At 50.7% G+C, this 20948-nt stretch overlaps 1 protein-coding gene across 1 annotated transcript; it reads left to right on the forward strand.

Moving 5' to 3' along the window:
- The first annotated feature begins 14724 nt into the window (after positions 1–14724).
- Positions 14725–20687, forward strand: LOC147091117 (zinc finger and BTB domain-containing protein 38-like). Its single transcript, XM_085977584.1, has one exon. It carries the CDS (start codon positions 15600–15602, stop codon positions 20094–20096), a length of 4497 nt encoding a protein of 1498 aa, XP_085833710.1. The 5' UTR covers positions 14725–15599; the 3' UTR covers positions 20097–20687.
- Positions 20688–20948: the final 261 nt, after the last annotated feature.

Here is a 20948-nt window from a genome sequence, read left to right on the forward strand (position 1 = left end):
AGAAGGATAGACAGAAGTGGTGAGAAGTGATATTGGCCCAGAAGATAAAGATGTAGAATCGGTTTGGGTGGAGATAAAAAATAATAAAGGGAAAAAGTCTCTGGTGGGCGTAGTCTACAGGCCCCCGAACAGTAGCAATACTGTTGGACAGAGTATAAATCAACAAATAATGGAGGCCTGTAAAAAAGATTCGGTAATAATCATGGGTGATTTTAATCTCCAGATTGTTTGGACAAATCAAATTGGCCATGGTAGCCTTGAGGAGGATTTCATAGAGTGTATCCGGGATGGTTTCCTAGAATAGTATATAATGGAACCAACCAGGGAGCAGGCTATCTTGGATCTGGTATTGTGTAATGAGACAGAATTAATAAATGATCTCCTAGTAAAGGATGCTGTAGGAAAGAGTGATCATAGCATGGTTGAATTTCAAATTCAGTAGGAGGGTGAGAACGTTGTATCTCAAACCAGTGTCCTGATGTTAAACAAAGACAACTACAATGGCATGAGGGCAGAACTGGCTGAAGTGGACTGGAAAAATAAATTAATGGGTAAGACAGTTGAAATGCTGTGATGGACATTAAAGGAGATATTTCACAACTCTCAACAAAAATATATTCCAGCGAGAAAGAAAGATTTTAAGAGAAGGGAGCACCATCCATGGCTAATTAAGGAAGTAAAGGATGGTATCACATTGAAAACGAAGGCATACAATGTTGCCAAGATTGGTGGGAGACCAGAGGATTGTGAATTTTTTAAAAACCAGCAAAGGATGACTAAAAAAAAAAGAGATGAATTATGAGAGTAAACTGCCAAGAAATATTAAAACAGAGAGTAAGAGCTTCTACAGGTATATAAAAAGGAAGAGAGTAGCTAAAGTAAACGTTGGTACCTTAGAGGATGAGAATAGGGAATTCATAATGGGGAATGGGGAAATGGCAGAGACTCAACAAATATTTTGTATCTGTCTTCACCGTATAAGACACTTGCAACATCTCAATAATGGATAATCAAGGGGCCACAGGGAGGGGGGAACTAAAGACAATCACTATCACTAAGGAAAAAGTACTTGGTAAAATAATGGGACTAAAAGACGACAAGTCCCCTGGACCAGATGGCCTGCATCTTAACAGAAGTGGCTGCAGAGATAGTGGATGCATTGGTTGCATTATACCAAAATTCCCTGGACTCTGGAGCGGTCCCAGTGGATTGGAAAACCGCAAATGTAACACCCCTATTTAAGAAAGGAGGGAGACAGAAAGCAGGAAACTATAGACCAGTTAGCCTAACTACTGTCGTTGGGAAAATGCTGGAGTCCTTCATTAAGCAGTAGCAGGGCATTTGGAAAATCATAATGCAGTCAAGCAGAGTCAGCATGGTTTTATGAAAGGGAAATCATGTTTAACAAATTTGCTGGAGTTCTTTTAGGATGTAACGAGCAGGGTAGATAAAGGTGAGCCAGTGGATGTGGTGTATTTGGATTTTCAGAAGGCATTTGATAAGGTGCCACATAAAAGGTTACTGCATAAAATAAGAGCTCACGGAGTTGGGGGTAATATATTAGCAGGGATAGAGGATTGGCTAACTAACAGAAAGCAGAGAGCCGGGATAAATTAGTCATTTTTCGGTTGGCAAACGGTATCTAGTGGGGTGCCACAGGGATCGGTGCTGGGGCCTCAACTATTTACAATCTACATTAATGACTTGGATGAAGGGACCGAGTGTAATGTAGCCAAGTTTGCGGATGATACAAAGATAGGTGGGAAAGCAAATTGTGCAGAGGACTCAAAGAATCTGCAAAGGGATATCGACAGGCTAAGTGAGTGGGCAAACATTTGGCAGATGGAGTATAATGTGGGAAAGAGCGAGGTTATCCATTTTGGCAGGAAAAATAAAAAAGCAAATTATTATTTAAATGGAGAGAGATTACAAAATGCTACAGTTCAGAGGGATCTGGGGGTCCTTGTGCATGAAACACAAAAAGTTAGCATGCAGGTACAGCAAGTAATCAAAAATGCAAATGGGATGTTGGCCTTTATTGCAAGGGGGTTGGAGTATAAAAGCAGGGAAGCCCTGCTACAACTGTGCAGGGTATTGGTGAGACCACATCTGGAGTACTGCGCACAGTTTTGGTCTCCTTATTTAGGGAAGGATATACTTGCATTGGAGGCAGTTCAGAGGAGATTCACCAGGTTAATTCCAGAGATGAGGGGGTTTAACTTATGAGGAAAGGTTGAGCAGGTTGGGCCTATACTCATTGGAATTTAGAAGAATGAGAGGTGATCTTATTGAAACATATAAGATACCGAGGGGGCTCGACAAGGTAGATGCAGAGAGGATGTTTCCCCTCGTGGGGAAATCCATAACTCGGGGGTCACAGTCTCAGAATAAAGGGTCGCCCTTTTAGAACTGAGATGAGGAGGAATTTCTTCTCTCAGAGGGTCGTAAATCTGTGGAATTCTCTGCCCCAGAGAGCTGTGGAGGCTGGGTCATTAAATACATTTAAGGTGGAGATAGGCAGATTTTTGCAAGATAAAGAAGTGAAGGGTTATGGGGAGCGGGCAGGGAAGTGGCTTTGAGCCCTAGATCAGCCATGATCTTATTGAATGGTTGAGCAGGCTCGAGGGGCCAAGTTGAAGGGATATTTACTAGTTGTAGCCCCTTTAGGGCTACCCCAGATCAGGCGCATTTCTCAGACGTTCACTTTCAACTAAAGTTTGAGGTAGCCAAATCCTAAAGACGCTTAATTGGGTCTAAAGGTCCGGGTGATCTCTCCCTAAAGGAAAGGAACAACCCGAGAATGTTACCATCCTCCAGATAGCACTTTTAATAAGTTTAGCTAGACTGTAACGTCCCGGATATTATTAGGGTCCAGAGAACTCCCTCAGATTTCTGTAACTCTTCACCAAATGGTGTACAGAGATTGAGTTTGCGAGTTATTGAAACAGAAGACTTTTGTGGGACAATTCTAAAAAATATATAAAGATTTATTAAAAGAACCGACATGTAATTTATAGTTGGTGAATCAGTCAATCGCAACGTTAACAGTTCTAAAAAGAGAAAACATACGATCTTTTTAACAGAGAATCTTACTTTTAAATCTAAACATCCCTACAGTATTACAGTTCTTAAAGTTTTCTATACAGGATATCCATCAATATCAAATACCTTTGATCCCCGAGGTACAAAGAGTTGGAGACTGCAGAGCCGCCTCTGTAGCCGAGAATCGCTTTGCTTGATTAAAGCGAGTCTGATATCCCATTTGACAGTTCAATATTTATACCCTTTTTCAGTGGTATTTCCTTTAAAGTTTCGGCTGACCCAAGTTAATTATCCCTATGCATCTTTCTGCCAACCTCTGCAATTCTTACTGCTACATCAGCCAGAATCTTGTCTCATCTCCAGGTGTTCTAGGGTCACCATATAGAACGGTGTGAAAGGCAGGTGTTCCTTACTTTATGTCATCTTTATCTTATGTGCCATTTTTACGAAGTTTAAATTAGAACACCTTATCCAGGGTGAACCATTGTTTTAGTTCCCAAAGGTCAGCCTGTCGGAGCCATGCACCTTCTGTTTCAAAAAGGTTATTTATTCAGGGTCAACACCTGTCTTATCTCAATAGCCAGAATTCTTTCATAGCTGCATAATAGTTAGGTTTCTAAATTTCCAAACCCACTTTGTCATGTTTTAATAAGGCCAGATTTTTTTCAAAAGATATTGTATTTTTCTGAATAGGTTATATGGTTTATTCCTTCACAAAATGACCGATTCCTGCTCTTATTTCTCATGTTATTATGTTCTTATACTGGGTCTGTATCACAGTGTTTAACTCCTTCAATACAGGGTCTGTATCACAGTGTTTAACCCCTTCAATACTGGGTCTGTATCACAGTGTTTAACCCCTTCAATACAGGGTCTGTATCACAGTGTTTAACCCCATCAATACTGGGTCTGTATCACAGTGTTTAACCCCTTCAATACAGGGTCTGTATCACTGTGTTTAACCCCTTCAATACTGGGTCTATATCACAGTGTTTAACCCCTTCAATACTGGGTCTGTATCACAGTGTTTAACCCCTTCAATACTGGGTCTGTATCACAGTGTTTAACTCCTTCAATACTGGGTCTGTATCACCGTGTTTAACCCCATCAATACTGGGTCTGTATCACAGTGTTTAACCCCTTCAATACTGGGTCTGTATCACAGTGTTTAACCCCTTCAATACTGGGTCTGTAACACAGTGTTTAACCCTTCAATACTGGGTCTGTATCACAGTGTTTAACTCCTTCAATACAGGGTCTGTATCACTGTGTTTAACCCCTTCAATACTGGGTCTGTAACACACTGTTTAACACCTTCAATACAGGGTCTGTACCATATTGTTTAACCCCTTCAATACTGGGTCTGTATCACAGTGTTTAACCCCTTCAATACAGGGTCTGTATCACAGTGTTTAACCCCTTCAATACTGGGTCTGTATCACAGTGTTTAACCCCTTCAATACTGGGTCTGTATCACAGTGTTTAACCCCTTCAATACTGGGTCTGTATCACAGTGTTTAACTCCTTCAATACTGGGTCTGTATCACCGTGTTTAACCCCATCAATACTGGGTCTGTATCACAGTGTTTAACCCCTTCAATACTGGGTCTGTATCACAGTGTTTAACCCCTTCAATACTGGGTCTGTAACACAGTGTTTAACCCCTTCAATACTGGGTCTGTATCACAGTGTTTAACTCCTTCAATACAGGGTCTGTATCACTGTGTTTAACCCCTTCAATACTGGGTCTGTAACACACTGTTTAACACCTTCAATACAGGGTCTGTACCATATTGTTTAACCCCTTCAATACTGGGTCTGTATCACAGTGTTTAACCCCTTCAATACAGGGTCTGTATCACAGTGTTTAACCCCTTCAATACTGGGTCTGTATCACAGTGTTTAACCCCTTCAATACTGGGTCTGTATCACAGTGTTTAACTCCTTCAATACTGGGTCTGTATCACCGTGTTTAACCCCATCAATACTGGGTCTGTATCACAGTGTTTAACCCCTTCAATACTGGGTCTGTATCACAGTGTTTAACCCCTTCAATACAGGTCTGTATCACAGTGTTTAACTCCTTCAATACTGGGTCTATATCGCAGTGTTTAACCCCTTCAATACTGGGTCTGTATCACAGTGTTTAACCCCTTCAATACTGGGTCTGTATCACTGTGTTTAACCCCTTCAATACTGGGTCTATATTGCAGTGTTTAACCCCTTCAATACAGGGTCTGTATCACGGTGTTTAACCCCTTCAATACTGGGTCTATATCGCAGTGTTTAACCCCTTCAATACTGGGTCTGTATCACTGTGTTTAACCCCTTCAATACTGGGTCTATATCGCAGTGTTTAACCCCTTCAATACAGGGTCTGTATCACAGTGTTTAACCCCTTCAATACTGGGTCTGTAACACAGTGTTTAACCCCTTCAATACTGGGTCTATATCTCAGTGTTTAACCCCTTCAATACTGGGTCTATATCGCAGTGTTTAACCCCTTCAATACTGGGTCTGTATCACAGTGTTTAACCCCTTCAATACTGGGTCTATATCGCAGTGTTTAACCCCTTCAATACAGGGTCTGTATCACATTGTTTAACCCCTTCAATACAGGGTCTGTATCACAGTGTTTAACCCCTTCAATACTGGGTCTATATCGCAGTGTTTAACCCCTTCAATACTGGGTCTGTAACACAGTGTTTAACCCCTTCAATACTGGGTCTGTATCACAGTGTTTAACCCCTTCAATACCAGGTCTGTATCACAGTGTTTAACCCCTTCAATACTAGGTCTGTATCACACTGTTTAACCCCTTCAATACTGGGTCTGTATCACAGTGTTTAACCCCTTCAATACTGGGTCTGTATCACACTGTTTAACCCCTTCAATACTGGGTCTGTATCATAGTGTTTAACCCCTTCAATACTGGGTCTGTATCACAGTGTTTAACCCCTTCAATTCTGGTCTGTAACAGAGTATTTTACCCCTTCAATACAGGGTATGTGTTACAGAGCTTAACCATTTCAATACTGGGTCTGTATCAGAGTGTGTAAAACCTTTTAATACTGGGTCAGTATCACAATGTTTAAACCTCTTCAATACATAATCTGCATCACAGTGTTTAAACCCTTCAATACAGGGTCTATATCACAGTGTTTAACCCCTTCAATACAGGGCCTCTATCACAGTGTTTAACCCTTTCAATACAGGGTCTGTATCACAATGATTAACCCCTTCATTACTGGGTCATTATCACTGTGTTTAACCCCATCAATACTATGTATGTATTACAGCTTTTAACACTTTCAATATTGTGTCTCTATCACAGTTTTTAACCACCTCAATATTGTGTCTGTATCACATTGTTGATCCTTTCAATACTGTGTCTGTACCATAGTGTTTAACCCCTTCAATACTGGGTCTGTAACACAGTGTTTAATCCCTTCAATACTGCGTCTGTATCACAGTGTTTAACCCCTTCAATACTGGGTCTGTATCACAGTGTTTAAACCTTTCAATACTGGGTCTGCATCACAGTGTTGAACCCCTTCAATACCGGGTGTGTATCACAGTGTTTAACCCCTTCAATACAGGGGCCGTATCACAGTGTCTAACACCTTCAATAATGGATCTGTATCAGTGTGTTTAGCGCGTTCAATACAGAGTCTGTTTCACAGTTTTTAACCCCTGCAATACCAGGGTCTGTATCACCGTGTTTAATCCTTTCAATACAGGGACTGTATCGCAGTTGTTAACCCCTTCAATACAGGATCATTATCACAATGTTTATCCCCGTCAACACTGGGTTTGTATTACACTTTTTAACTATTTCAGTACTGTGTCTGTATCACAGTGTTTAACCCCTTCAATACTGGGTCTGCATCAGAGTCTTTAACCCCTTCAATACTGGGTCTGTATCACATTGTTTAACCCCTTCAATACAGGGTCTGTATCACAGTGTTTAACCCCTTCAATACTGGGTCTGTATCACATTGTTTAACCCCTTCAATACAGGGTCTGTATCACAGTGTTTAACCCCTTCAATGCCGGGTCTGTATCACAGTATTTAAACCTTTCAATACTGGATCTGTATCAGTGTGTTTAACCCCTGCAATACCAGGTCTGTTTGACAGTGTTTAACCACTTCAATACTGTGTCTGCATCAGAGTGTTTAACCCCTTCAATACCGGGTCTGTATCACAGTGTTTAACCCCTTCAGTACAGGGTCTGTTTCAGTGTTTAACCCCTTAAATGCTGGGTCATTATCACAGTGTTTAACCCCTTCAATGCTGGGTCAGTATCACAGTGTTTAACACCTTCAATACCAGATCTGTATCACAGTGTTTAGCCCCTTCAATACTGGGTCTGTACCACAGTGATTAACTCCTTCAATACTGGGTCTGTATCACAGTGTTTAACCCCTTCAATACAGGTTCTGTATCACATTGTTTAACCCTTTCAATACAGGGTCTGTATCACATTGTTTAACCCCTTCAATACAGGGTCTGTATCACAGTGTTTAACCCCTTCAATACTGGTTAAGTATCACAGTGTTTAACCCCTTCAATACAGGGTCTGTATCACAGTGCTTAGCCCCTTCAATAGAGTGTCTGTATCAGAGTGTTTAAACCATTCAATACACTTCTGTATCAGAGTGTTTAACCCCTTCAATATTAAATCTGTATCACAGTGTTTAACCCCTTCATAATGGGTCTGTATCGCAGTGTTTAACCACTTCAATACTGGGTCTGTATCAGAGTTTTTAACACCTTCAATACTGGGTCTGATTCAGAGTATTTATCCCCATCAATACTGGGTCAGAATCACTGTTTTTCACCCCTTATACAAAGGGTCTTTATCACAGTGTTTAAACCTATAAATACAGAGTCTGTATCACAGTGTATAACTCTTTTAATACTGTGTCTGTATCAGAATGTTTAATCCCTTCAATACTGGGCCTGTATGACAGTGTTTAACCCCTTCAATACTGGGTCTATATCGCAGTGTTTAACCCCTTCAATACTGGGTCTATATCGCAGTGTTTAACCCCTTCAATACAGGGTCTATATCGCAGCGTTTAACCCCTTCAATACTGGGTCTATATCGCAGTGTTTAAACCCTTCAATACTGGGTCTATATCGCAGTGTTTAAACCCTTCAATACTAGGTCTGTATCACAGTGTTTAACCCCTTCAATACTGGGTCTATATCGCAGTGTTTAACCCCTTCAATACTGGGTCTATATCGCAGTGTTTAAACCCTTCAATACTAGGTCTGTATCACAGTGTTTAACCCCTTCAATACTGGGTCTATATCGCAGTGTTTAATCCATTCAATACTGGGTCTGTATCACAGTGTTTAACCCTTTCAATACTGGGTCTATATCACAGTGTTTAACCCCTTCAATACTGGGTCTATATCGCAGTGTTTAACCCCTTCAATACAGGGTCTATATCGCAGTGTTTAACCCCTTCAATACAGGGTCTATATCGCAGCATTTAACCCCTTCAATACTGGGTCTATATCGCAGTGTTTAACCCCTTCAATACTGGGTCAATATCGCAGTGTTTTACCCCTTCAGTACTGGGTATGTATCAGTTTTTCACCTCCCTCAGTGCTGTCTGAGAATCTCAATGAATACTTATCCTGTGAGTACCTCGTCATTCTCTAATTTCTGACCTTTTGCATTGTGTAACAGCTTTAGTCTGTGGTCTGTGTCCTTTTATTTCTCTGCATCTCTCGCACACATTTTTCCTCTTTGTCTGACTCTCTCTCTTTCTCTCTGTCCCATATCTCAATCTCTCTCTCTCTCTGATTTGAGGTCTCTGCCCTTTCTTTCTCTCCCTGTCTCTCTCTCACTCTGTTCGGCCTCTCACTCTCTCTCGCTCTCTATGTTTCTCTCCTTGTCTGTCTGTTTTTGCCTCTCTCTGTCCCTCCGTCTCTCTGTTCTCTCTCCCTTTGGCTCTCTCTCTCTCTCGTCTCTCTCTCTCTCCCTCACACAAACACTCGAACCTGCTCGACAGATAATGAAAACCTTGTAGCCATGGAGACGCCGTTTATATTGTGGTTTTGAGTGTCCTCAGTTAGTCAGGAAGTAGGTCATTCCAGATAAGCGCCGGCAAAGGAACAGCACAGATTTCTGGGAATTCTGCCATAATCAACATTTACAACAAAATATCTGTAAAAATCAGGGTTGGGAAACAGATAAGTGGCCCGTAAGCCCATCCCTTTAATACCTTAACTCTCCCATTAAAGCTCATCCCTAACGGGGTTGAATTCCCTGCCCCGTCCGCCCCAGACTTGGCCTAGGAACGGTCAGGGGAGATGAGCGGGAAGCTGGAAGAGAAAGCGTTACTCCCTCGGAGAGTTGGGTGCCTAGCACTTGGTACCCGTTTACCCAATCGCCTGGACACCTTCAACTCCGAGGCCAGAACGGTCTGACCTCCCTGTGCCACTCCGCCCTTGATTTACAATGGGCACCCCTGGGTGCGTGGGTTCTGGCATGACTGGGTGTAGACACCGTGCGGATGTTGCGTGCGCACCAACTGACGTAAGAAAACTACTGGGCACTTGGTCTCAGCGTTAAACAAAGCTTTAATCAACTGTTTTACAACATGGAGGTCTAGTTGTGTCCTTCACTAGTTTCTGTAAAAGAATGTCCTGAGCAAGCTGGGCCCGTGCCCGAGTATTTATACTCTCCCTGGACAGCGCCACCAGCAGGCCGCCCAGTATTATTTCATAAGTCATTTCCACATGAGTGACTGATTCATGTCATTAACCGTATCTGGGATCCTGCTCCGATGGTAATTGGCACAGACTTTGCCTCTGTCTCCGACCTATACCTGAGCTTATTCAGTGCGTGTTCTCTTATATCTCTCTTAGGCAGTCCCTCAGAGCCGAGGATGACTTGCTTCCACATTAAAAATGAGTTCTCAGGTGACTGATGAGTCCAATGCGGGACCTACAGTCTCTGTCACAGGTGGGGCAGACGGTGGTTGAAGGGGCGGGTGGGTGGGGTGCTTGGGTTGACGTGCGCTCCTTGCGCTGCCTGCGCTTGGCTTCCGCTTGCTCCCGGCGAAGAGACTCGAGGTGTTCGGCGCCTTCCCGGATGCTTCTCCTCCACTTTGTGCGGTCTTGGGCCAGGGATTCCCAGGTGTCGGTGGGGATGTTACACTTTTTCAAGGAGGCTTTGAGGGTGTCCTTGAAGCGTTTCCTCTGCCCACCTGGGGCTCTCTTGCCGTGTTACTTCTTGTTTGGTGCACCCTCTCTCTCTTTCATGATGAATGTCGAGGCCTTGGAGAGGGTGCAGAGGAGATTGACCAGAATGGGACCGGGGATGAGGGACTTCAGTAATGTGGAGAGGCTGGGGTTGTTAGAGCAGAGAAGGTCAAGGGGAGATTTAACAGAGGCATTCAAAATCATGAAGGGTTTTGATGGAGTAAATAAGGAGAAACTGTTCCCAGTGGCAGGAGGGTCGGTAACCAGAGGACACCGATTGAAGATAATCGGCAAAAGAACCAGAGGGGAGATGAGGAGAATGTTTTTACGCAGCGAGTTGTTGTGATCTGGAACGCGCTGCCTGAAAGGGCGGTGGAAGCAGATTCAATAGTAACTTTCAAAAGGGAATTGGATAAATACTTGAAAAAGAAACATTAGCAGGGCTGTGGGGAAAGAGCAGGGGGGAGTGGGACTAATCGGAGAGCTCATTCAAAGAGCCGGCACAGGCACAATGGGCCCAATGGCCTCCTCCTGTGCTGTGTGATTCTATGATAATACTACTCTACGATTGCTCCTCTGTACTTCGCTAGCTGTCCTGTCACCTCGCGCTATCCCCTCTCTCTTTCTCTCTGGGCCCGACACTTCCCTTCTATGTTTTACATTCTCTGGGTGTGGCCGTCGCTGGCAAGGCCCAGCATTTATTGCCCCTTGAGAAGGCGGTGGTGAGCCGCCTTCTTGAACCGCTGCAGTCCGTGTGGTGAAGGTGCTCCCACAGTCCTGTGAGGGAGGGAGTTCCAGGATTTTGACCCAGCGACGATGAAGGAACGGCCGATATATTTCCACGTCAGGATGGTGTGTGAGGGGATTAGATCTAAGGGTAGAAAATAAACTAAGTAGAGGATACCAACATTAAAGGGATCTGAATTGCATTAAGAACATAGGAATTAGGCCACTTGGCCCCTCGAGCCTGCTCCCCCATTCAATAAGATCGTGGCTGATCATCCGCCTCAACTCCACTTTCCTGCCCGATCCCCATATCCCTCGATTCCCCGAGAGTCCAAAAATCCACCGATCTCGGCCTCAATGGCCGACCCCTTACCCTGAGACCGTGACCCCGGGGAAACAGCCAGCCAGTCAGGAATAAGCGAAAATCTGGTAGGCAAAAATAATTAAATAATAAAGAGGATTGATGGGGAAACTAAACTGAAACATGTATATACAACACAAGAGACATATATATCATAACATCAGTAGACAAGTTTTAGGTAAAATGACGGGACAGTGGCGACTCGTTGCCTGCTGTCCCGGTACCTGCAGTTGCTCCAACTTGAGTTCAGCGTTGCTCAGCCTGAGGGGCAGCTGGAGTCACTGCAGGGGCGTACGGGAGGCTGAGAATCCCCTGGAGCCCTGGTTCCAGGGGGGGCAAGGGACTGCCCAGCAAAGTGTAGAAATGCAGCGGTCATAGGGGATTGGATGGTCAGGGGGACGGGCGGGCGTTTCTGCGACCGGTGACGTGAGTCCCGCACGGTGAGCTGTCTCCCCGGTGCCAAGGCGAAGGACATCACGGAGAGGGTGCAGCACATTCTGCGGGGGGGGGGGGGTGGGTAAAGGCCAAAAGCTAGAAGCCGTGGTCCATGTGGGAAGCAATGACAGAGGAAGATAAAGGGCTCAGAGCTCAAGTTTGCAGATGACACAAAGCTGGGTGGGCGTGTGTGCTGTGAGGAGGTTGCAGAGAAACTCCAGGATGATTTGGACAGGTTGGGCGATTGGGCAGAAGCGTGGCAGATGCAATATAACGTGGATAAATGTGAGGTTATCCACTTTGGTATCAAAAACAGGAAGGCAGATTATTATCTGAACGGCAATAGATTGGGAGAAGGGGAAGTGCAACGAGACCTGGGTGTCCTTGTGCACCAGTCGCTGAAGGTAAGCATGCAGGTGCAGCAAGCGGTTAAGAAGGCAAATGGTATGTTGGCCTTTGTAGTGAGAGGGTTCGAGTACAAGAACAAGGATGTCTTGCTGCAGTTGTACAGGGCCTTGGTGAGACCACACCTTGAGTATTGTGTGCAGTTTTGGTCGCCTTATCTGAGGAAGGATGTTCTTGCCATGGAGAGAGTGCAGCGAAGATTCACCAGACTGATACCTGGGGTGGCAGGAATGACGTATGAGGAGAGATTGGGTCGATTGGGCTTATATTCGCTGGAGTTTAGAAGAATGAGAGGGGATCTCATTGAAACTTATAAAATTCTAACAGGACTAGACAGACTAGATGCAGGAAGGATGTTCCCGATGGCCGGGGAGTTCAGAACCAGGGGTCACAGTCTAAGGATAAGGGGTAAGCCATTTAGGACAGAGATGAGGAGGAATTTCTTCACCCAGAGAGTGGTGAGCCTGTGGAATTCTCTACCACAGAAGGCAGTGGAGGCCAATTCATTAAATGTATTCAAGAAGGAGTTGGATATATTTCTTAAGGCTAAAGGGATCAAGGGATATGGGGAGAAGGCAGGAACCGGGTACTGAATTTGGATGATCAGCCATGATCGCATTGAATGGCGGAGCAGGCTCGAGGGGCTGAATGGCCGACTCCTGCTCCTATCTTCTATGTTTCTATGTTTCTATGTTTTGACCCAGCCACGATGAAGGAACGGCCGATATATTTCCACGTCAGGATGGTGTGTAAGGGGATTAGATCTAAGGGGATAAAATAAACTAAGTAGAGGATACCAATATTAAAGGGATCTGAATTGCACTAAGAGCAGGAGTAGGCCATTCGGTCCCTCGAGCCTGCTCCGCCATTCACTAAGATCATGGCTGATCATCCACCTCAACTCCACTTTCCCGCCGATCTTCATATCCCTCGATTCCCCTAGAGTCCAAAAATCCATCGATCTCAGTCTTAAATATATTCAAATATATTCATTTTCCAGCACTTGGTCCGTAGCCTTGTATGCTATGGCGTTTCAAGTGCTCATCTAAATGCTTCTTGAATGTTGAGGGTTCCTGCCTCTACCACCCTTTCAGGCAGTGAGTTCCAGATTCCAACCACCCTCTGGGTGAAAAACTTTTTCCTCAAATCCCCACTAAACCTCCTGCCCCTTACCTTGAAACTATGCCCCCTGGTTATTGACCCCTCTACTAAGGGGAAAAGTTCCTTTCTATCTACCCTATCTATGCCCCTCATAATTTTGTGCACAGGTCCCCCCTCAGCCTTCTTTGCTCCAAGGAAAACAACCCCAGCCTGTCCAGTCTCTCTTCATAGCTGAAGCGCTCCAGCCCAGGTAACATCCTGGTGAATCTCCTCTGCACCCTCTCCAATGCAATCACATCCCTCCTATAGTGTGGCGACCAGAACTGCACCCAGTATTCCAGCTGTGGCCTAACTAGCGTTTTGTACAGCTCCATCATAACCTCCCTGCTTACAAGTCTCTCTTTTTAGTTTCCCAATGCTACGAGACGGATCTATTTGCACCAGTTCACACAGGGGGCGGGGAGGGAGCCAAGTAGAATCACAGAATAATACAGCACAGCAGGAGGCCATTCGGCCCATCAGGTCTGCACCTGAAAAGCACAGCCCGGGTCACGCGCCGGAGCGGCTAACCGTGCTCCAGACACCAGGGCAATGACGAGTGACACTGCAGCCAATCGGCCATTTCGCCGACAAAACTCAAACCTCCTTCTTTTGTTTAAGCCTTGCTTCCACCTGCACCCTGCTCGTCGGTAAACGCACTCCCTGGTTCCCAACCGCGGTCCGGGGGAGCCGAGGGAACTCCGTTTAGACCTCAGACCTTGGGTCGCCAACCAAGTGCCTCGTAGTTTTCTTAAGTCAGAAGGCATGGGAAGGATTCAGGAGGTTTGATCACACTTCTCAGGGCTGGGAGAAGCATAATAATAATAATCATCAACTTTTATTGTCATTGTTAGTGCACAAGTGCAGTACAACGAAATGTAGGCTTGCGGCTCCCGAGAGTGTACATTTAGATTAAGACATTTAAACATTCAACATACATTTGGCTTGTAATACATTAACATAAACATAACCATAATAAAGTGCATTGGCAGATATGCAGGCTTTAGAGTTTATTTGTGGAGTTCAGTAGGATGACAGCCCTGGGAAAGAAGCTGTTCCTAAATCTGGTCGTACGGGTGCGAATGCATCTGTAGCGTCTCCCAGATGGCAGGAGGGCGAACAGACTGTGGCTGGGGTGGGTAGGGTCTTTGATGATGGTCCGTGACCTCCGTAAACAGCGTTTCTGGTATATGTGCTCTATGATCGGAAATGAAAACCAGAAAACGCGGGAAACACTCAGCCGGCCAGGGCAGCGTCCGTGGAGCGAGAAACAGAGTTTTAACGTTTCAGGTCGATGACCCTTCCGTCAGAACTGGAAGAAAGTTGGAGATGTAACTGGATTTAAACAAGTGCAGAGGCAGGGAAAGAGGGTGGGGGGGGAGGAGAGATTAAATGACAAAAGGGGGTGATGGCGCGAGGCAAAAGGAGATGGTAACTTATCTGAGGAAGGATGTTGTTGCCATGGAGGGAGTGCAGCGAAGATTCACCAGACTGATACCTGGGGTGGCAGGAATGACGTATGAGGAGAGATTGGGTCGATTGGGCTTATACTCGCTGGAGTTTAGAAGAATGAGAGGGGATCTCATTGAAACTTATAAAATTCTAACAGGACTAGACAGACTAGATGCAGGAAGGATGTTCCCGATGGCCGGGGAGTCCAGAACCAGGGGTCACAGTCTAAGGATAAGGGGTAAGCCATTTAGGACAGAGATGAGGAGGAATTTCTTCACCCAGAGAGTGGTGAACCTGTGGAATTCTCTACCACACAAGGCAGTGGAGGCCAATTCATTAAATATATTCAAGAAGGAGTTGGATATATTTCTTAAGGCTAAAGGGATCAAGGGATATGGGGAGAAGGCAGGGACAGGGTACTGAGTTTGGATGATCAGCCATGATCTCATTGAATGGCGGAGCAGGCTCGAGGGGCCGAATGGCCTACTCCTGCTCCTATCTTCTATGTTTCTGTGTAACGGGACAAGTAAAGAAACGAAAGATGGGTCTAGAGGAGGTGTAAATGGGGAATGGCAGAATCAACAACTGCCATCCGTAAAAATGGGGGCTGAGGTAATGATCTGAAATTGTTGAACTCGATGTTGAGTCCGGAAGGCTGTAAAGAGCCTGATTGAAAAAACCTTCCCGTGGGAGGTTAACCAGTTGGATAGAACCCCTGATAAGGTAGACTGTACATGATCGATGGAAGGAATGGGCTGAGTGGCCTTATCTAATGTTCTGCCTGTCTTTTTTTTCTCTGCAGGTTCAAGGGCAAAATGGCTTCCAGCTTTGAGGTCATGGACAGAGGTCATGCCAAGGCTCTCCTTCAGGAACTGAACGAACAGCGGATACAAGGCGTCTTCTGTGACGTGACCATCGTGGTGGAGGACAGCAAGTTCAAAGCCCACAAGAATGTCCTCGCCGCCTTCAGCCTCTACTTCAAAGAACTGCTAGCCAGCCAGAACCTCTGGGCAATGGACCCCGTGCTGGAACTGAGGGAGATGAAGGCGGCCGTCTTTGCCAAGATCCTCCACTTCATATACAGCTCCAGAGTCGTGGTCGAGAGGCTGGAGGAGGCCAACGAGTTAGCGTCGGCTGGAAACCGGCTGGGAATCCACTTTCTGGAAGAACTGGTTGAGGTGGCATCTCAAACCAGCCCCTGCAACGACAGACTGGGCTGTTCTTCCGCCCAGTCTTCACTCTCTCACTCATCTGACTTTTCTCAGGCGTCCCCGGGCACCAAAGAGGACAATCGCGCCACTGCCGGCAGCCAGGGTTCAGAGGAAGACATTCGCCCACTCGGATTGTGGCCCACAGATTCGTTTCTCACTTCAAGAGCCTCCAGAGGACTTCCCTTCCCGATTGACCTTACAGCATCCACTAGTCGGAGGCCGGGGGACACGGAAGGGCCTCCGCCTGCGCGATGTTCTCAAACGCCAACCAGCGGGCCAGAGAGTACTGCAAACCATTCCTTCGAACATTCCCGTGCCACGAGCACAGACCAGGAGGACAACAGGCCCCCGTTGGGTGCGGAAAGCAACGAGCCCTGCATCACTGACGATAGCCCGTTAAACGGCCTCTTCCACGGCGTTTTCTTGAAGGACGCCGCGCACGACAATGCCTCCTCGGAGGAGACAGCTGAGGCGGCGAAGAGGCTTTACACGCTCAGCACGGTGGCCTTCCGAGGGCTCGGCTTCAGCGTGGAGGAGGCTGCCAACCCCAGCGACCCGGGAGCCCTCCCGCCGAAGGAGCCAGCGGCCACCCTCCCGGCACCTGACGCCAGCTGGGGCCAGCCCCCCGACAACGGGATGCCCCAAGAGGGAGCGGGCGGCCCCGAGGTCCCGCCGGAGGCCCTGCTACGCTGCCAGCTCTGCGTCCGCTCCTTCAGCTCCGCCGCCGCCCTGACCCTGCACGCCAAGCTGCACCGGGCGGGCAAGGCGCTGAGCTGCCGGCACTGCCACAAGTCCTTCGTCCACGTCAAGCGGCTGCACACCCACCAGATGCTGTGCCGGCGGGCGGACCGGCCCGGCTCCCCCCAGGGCGGCGGGGGCCACCAGCACCACCGGGAGGAGCCGGGGGCCGCCGGGGAGCAGCAGGCCGCCGGCCCGGGTCCCGCCCAGCCGCTGGACCTGATGCTGGCCGATGGCGGCTGCGCCCACCCGGCCCGGAAGCCACGGGGCCTGCCGCGGCTGGAGATCCTCACAGACGAGGAGCACTTCATGAAAGTGGTGGACGGCCACCTGCTCTACTTCTGCGCCGTCTGTGAGCGCTCCTACATGACCCTCTCCAGCCTCAAGCGCCACGCCAACGTGCACTCCTGGCGCAGGAAGTACCCGTGCCGCTACTGTGACAAGGTCTTCGCCCTGGCCGAGTACCGCACCAAGCACGAAGTCTGGCACACAGGCGAGAGGAGGTACCAGTGCATCTTCTGCTGGGAGACCTTTGTCACCTACTACAACCTCAAGACCCACCAAAAATCCTTCCACGGCGTGGACCCGGGGCTCACCATCAGCCAGAAGACTCCCAATGGCGGCTACAAACCAAAGCTGAACGCTTTCAAGTTATACCGGCTGCTGCCCATGAGGTCGCAGAAACGCCCTTACAAGACATACAGCCACTCTCTCTCGGGCAACTTGTTAAAATACTCCCAGAATGCCCCCGTCGCCTTGCCGCCCGAGAGCGACTTGGCCGCTTTATCTCAGGCCTCGCCAGCCAGCTACGCCCAGGAGAAGGACACGCCCGTGAGCTCGCACGGCTCGGAGAGCCAGGCGCCGCCCTCCGACCAGGAGCCGCTCGGCAGGCCAACGCCCGGGCCGTGTCCCGCAGAGGGCGCTGGGAGCGGCAGCCCCTCGCGGAGCCGGTGCGCCGACGACTGCCCGAGCGAGGTTCCCCAGCCGCCCGCCGCCTTCCTGGGCCCCGAGGTGGCCGGCCTGGTCCCCTCCGTCATCACCTACGGCCACCCAGCCAAGTCCTCTGTGATCGTGCACAGCAACGCCTGGCCACCCTCCGGGTCCTGCCGCCCCCAGTCGTCGGTTATCGCCTACAATGGCAAGTGCGCCCAGGGGAAGGGGGCGGGCGGCCCGCCGGCCGCTGGCGAGGGTGAGGAGCCTGCCGCCGCCGTGCCCGGCGCCCGGGCCACCACAAAGAAGCAGGCGTCCAAGGACCAGGCCCGGCCGGAGGAGATGCCCTCTGGCGCCGGTGGCGCCGCTGACCCAAGACGCGAGCAGCAGACGGAGCCCCGGCCCCCGAAGCCAAAGAAACACCCGGCGCCGGCCAAGGGCAAGACCATGACCTACGTGGCCAAGCCTGCGTGCGCCGGGACCGCAGCCGAGAGCCGTGGCGCCCCGCTCTGCCAGATCACCGTGCGCATCGGCGAGGAGGCCATCGTCAAGCGACGCATCTCCGAGTCGGACTTGATCCGCGACCAGGGCAGCACCAGCAAGGGGCGGCGGCGCGACGGGCCCGCCGGCGGGAAGAAGCCACGGGCGGGCGAGGGGGAGCGGGAACGCCAGCGGAACACTGACTACTTCCTGGGCAACGAGTCAGGCGAAGAGGTCAGCGACAACGACACCGACGACAACCTGTGGCGGCCCTACTACTCCTACAAGCCCAAGAGGCGGGCGGGCGGCTTCCACAAGGCCCGAAAGTCGGGCTGGAGGCGGAAGCTCCGCTACCGGCACTCCGCCAGGTGGCTCCAGCGAGCGGCCAAGGCCCCGGCGCGCGACCCAGCGGAGCCCGCAGAGCTCCGCGCCCAGGAACCGGAGCCGGCCGCAGAGCAGGCCGGGGAGCCGGGAGGCCACGTCCAGCCCGGCTGCGCCTCCTGCGCCGAGCGCTTCCCCGACGGCGCCGCCCTGGAGCCGCGGGGGGCGGAGCGGGTCCTGGCCTGCCCCGCCTGCGGCAAGGAGCCCCCCGCCCTCGGCAGCCTGCGCCAGCACGGGCAGGCCCACCCGGCCACGGCGGCGGCGCCCAGCTGCCGCTTCTGTGACAAGGCCTGCGCCTCAGCCAAGGCCCTGAAGAAGCACGAGAAGATGCACGGCAGCCAGAAGCGGCGGCCCCCCACCCCCCAGGGGGCCGAGGGAAAGTCGCCCGGCCGCCACGCTTGCACCCACTGCCCCAAGACTTGCAAGACCGCCGCGGCCCTGGGGAGGCATCAGAAGCGGCACCTGACGGAGGAGAGGCCGGGGGCAGCGCGGCCGGGCCTGGGACACGACGGTCCCGGCGTGGTGCCGGAGAGAGCGGCCGGCGTTGCCCATTACTCCCAGCCCCCGGAGGAGGCCGGCGCCCGCTTGCTAGCAAGGGACGCAGACGCGGTGGAGAGGGTCCCGGCAAATCCAAGGAGTGCCGAGGCGGAACAGATTGAGCCGCGCCAGCGAACAATTGCGCCTTACGCAGGGGGCCGCGGAGGGGAGGAAGGAGCCCAGGAAACTGCCACGAGTCCCGCGGAGGAGAGCTGCTCGACCTCCGGCCAGAATTCCACCCATGCTCCCCGAGCCGGCTGCGAGGACTCCCGAGCGCCAGAGTTCATGGCGTCGCCAAGGGCGGGCGATCCGATGAGCTCGCTGCTGATGCTGCACGGAGGGGAGCTGCGCCGAGCCACCACGTCAGAGACCAGGCAGCCCCACACCAACGCCGGCGCCCCAGAGGCCCGGGCGCAGGAGCCGGCGCGCCCATCACACTCAAGGGACTGCTCCCCGGGCACCAGCTCGCCCCCGGCGCAGGGCTCCCCGCCGCGGGGGATGGCCCAGGCGAGGGAGGAGGACAGCCGGGACTTCCACACGCTGGAGCCCATGACGTCCCGCGTGGGCTTCGAGGAGTGCGACCGCGTGCCGGAGCCCGGCGCGGGCTACCCGGTCCAGGAGTACCCGATACCGCTGATCACCACCGGGAACTGCCGGTCGCACGCCGATCCCGAGAACAAGGCGCCCGCCTTCCAGCCGGGCGCCGTCCGCTTCGAGGAGGGGGACGAGGACCTGGCGAAGGTGGCATTCTACCAGGACCCCTACCAGCTGGTCTACGGGCACCAGCTCCTCGCCGGCGCCTACCCGTACAACTTCAGCCACGTCTCGCCGCTGCCGGTGGCCCTGAACATGGTGATCCGGGACGAGAAAGGGCAACAGCTGCCGCTCCTGCACCGGATGTTCGTCTACCCCACGCCCTGCCGGGACCAGGCCCCTCCCCTCCCCCCGCCGCCGCTGGGCACGGGTGGCAACGGGAGCCGCGACGAGGCGGGCCGAGAGCTGCTGGCCGCCAACGAGGGCGCGCCGATGTACTAAGCCCTGCCGCGGGAAGCCAGTCGTAGTACCTCAGATGTAGCTGGGTCATTCTCTGCAGTCACGCCACTAAAATTCAATGTTCTAAGTTACCGCACCGTGTCTAGTTGGCGGGGGGGGGCAGGGGGCGGGGAGGGTGGACGCTGATGTGTCAGGTTGGCCGAGGTCCCTCGTCAGGTTGGTCGAGGTCACGGGCCAGGTTAGCCGAGGTGAGGGGTCAAGTTGGCCAAGGTCACACGTCAGGTTGGCTGAGCTGATGGGTCAAGTTGGCCACATTGGACGGCCAAGCACCATCCAGGTCCTCTTGCTTGACCAAGGTCCTTAAAAAAAAAAGCCTGAGACAAAGGTTGTATTGAGAGTCTCGCAACCCCCCACCCCCCCCAGCCCGCGGTCTCGGATTGAGAGTCTCGCCCCCCCGGTCTCGGATTGAGAGTCTCGCCCCCCGCGGTCTCGGGTTGAGAGTCTCGCCCCCCCCCACCGTGGTCTCGGATTGAGAGTCTCGCCCCCCCCCCGCGGTCTCGGATTGAGAGTCTTGCCCCCCGCGGTCTCGGGTTGAGAGTCTCCCCCCCCCCCCCCGCGGTCTCGGGTTGAGAGTCTCGCCCCCCCCCCCCGCGGTCTCGGATTGAGAGTCTCGCCCCCCGCGGTCTCGGATTGAGAGTCTTGCCCCCCCCCCCGGTCTCGGATTGAGAGTCTTGCCCCCCCCCCCGGTCTCGGATTGAGAGTCTCGCCCCCCCGCGGTCTCGGTGCGATTTCATTTACTGCACTTTTTATGCCAATTGGGGTTTATTTTGGGTCTGGGAAAACGATTAATTTTTGACATTCTGCCCGTTATCACTGGCGAGATGTCACACTCAA

The sequence above is a fragment of the Somniosus microcephalus genome, unplaced genomic scaffold (assembly GCF_052327205.1).
Source record: "Somniosus microcephalus isolate GS21.2 unplaced genomic scaffold, FLI_Smic_1.0 unresolved_chr4, whole genome shotgun sequence".
Taxonomy (NCBI): Eukaryota; Metazoa; Chordata; class Chondrichthyes; order Squaliformes; family Somniosidae; genus Somniosus; species Somniosus microcephalus.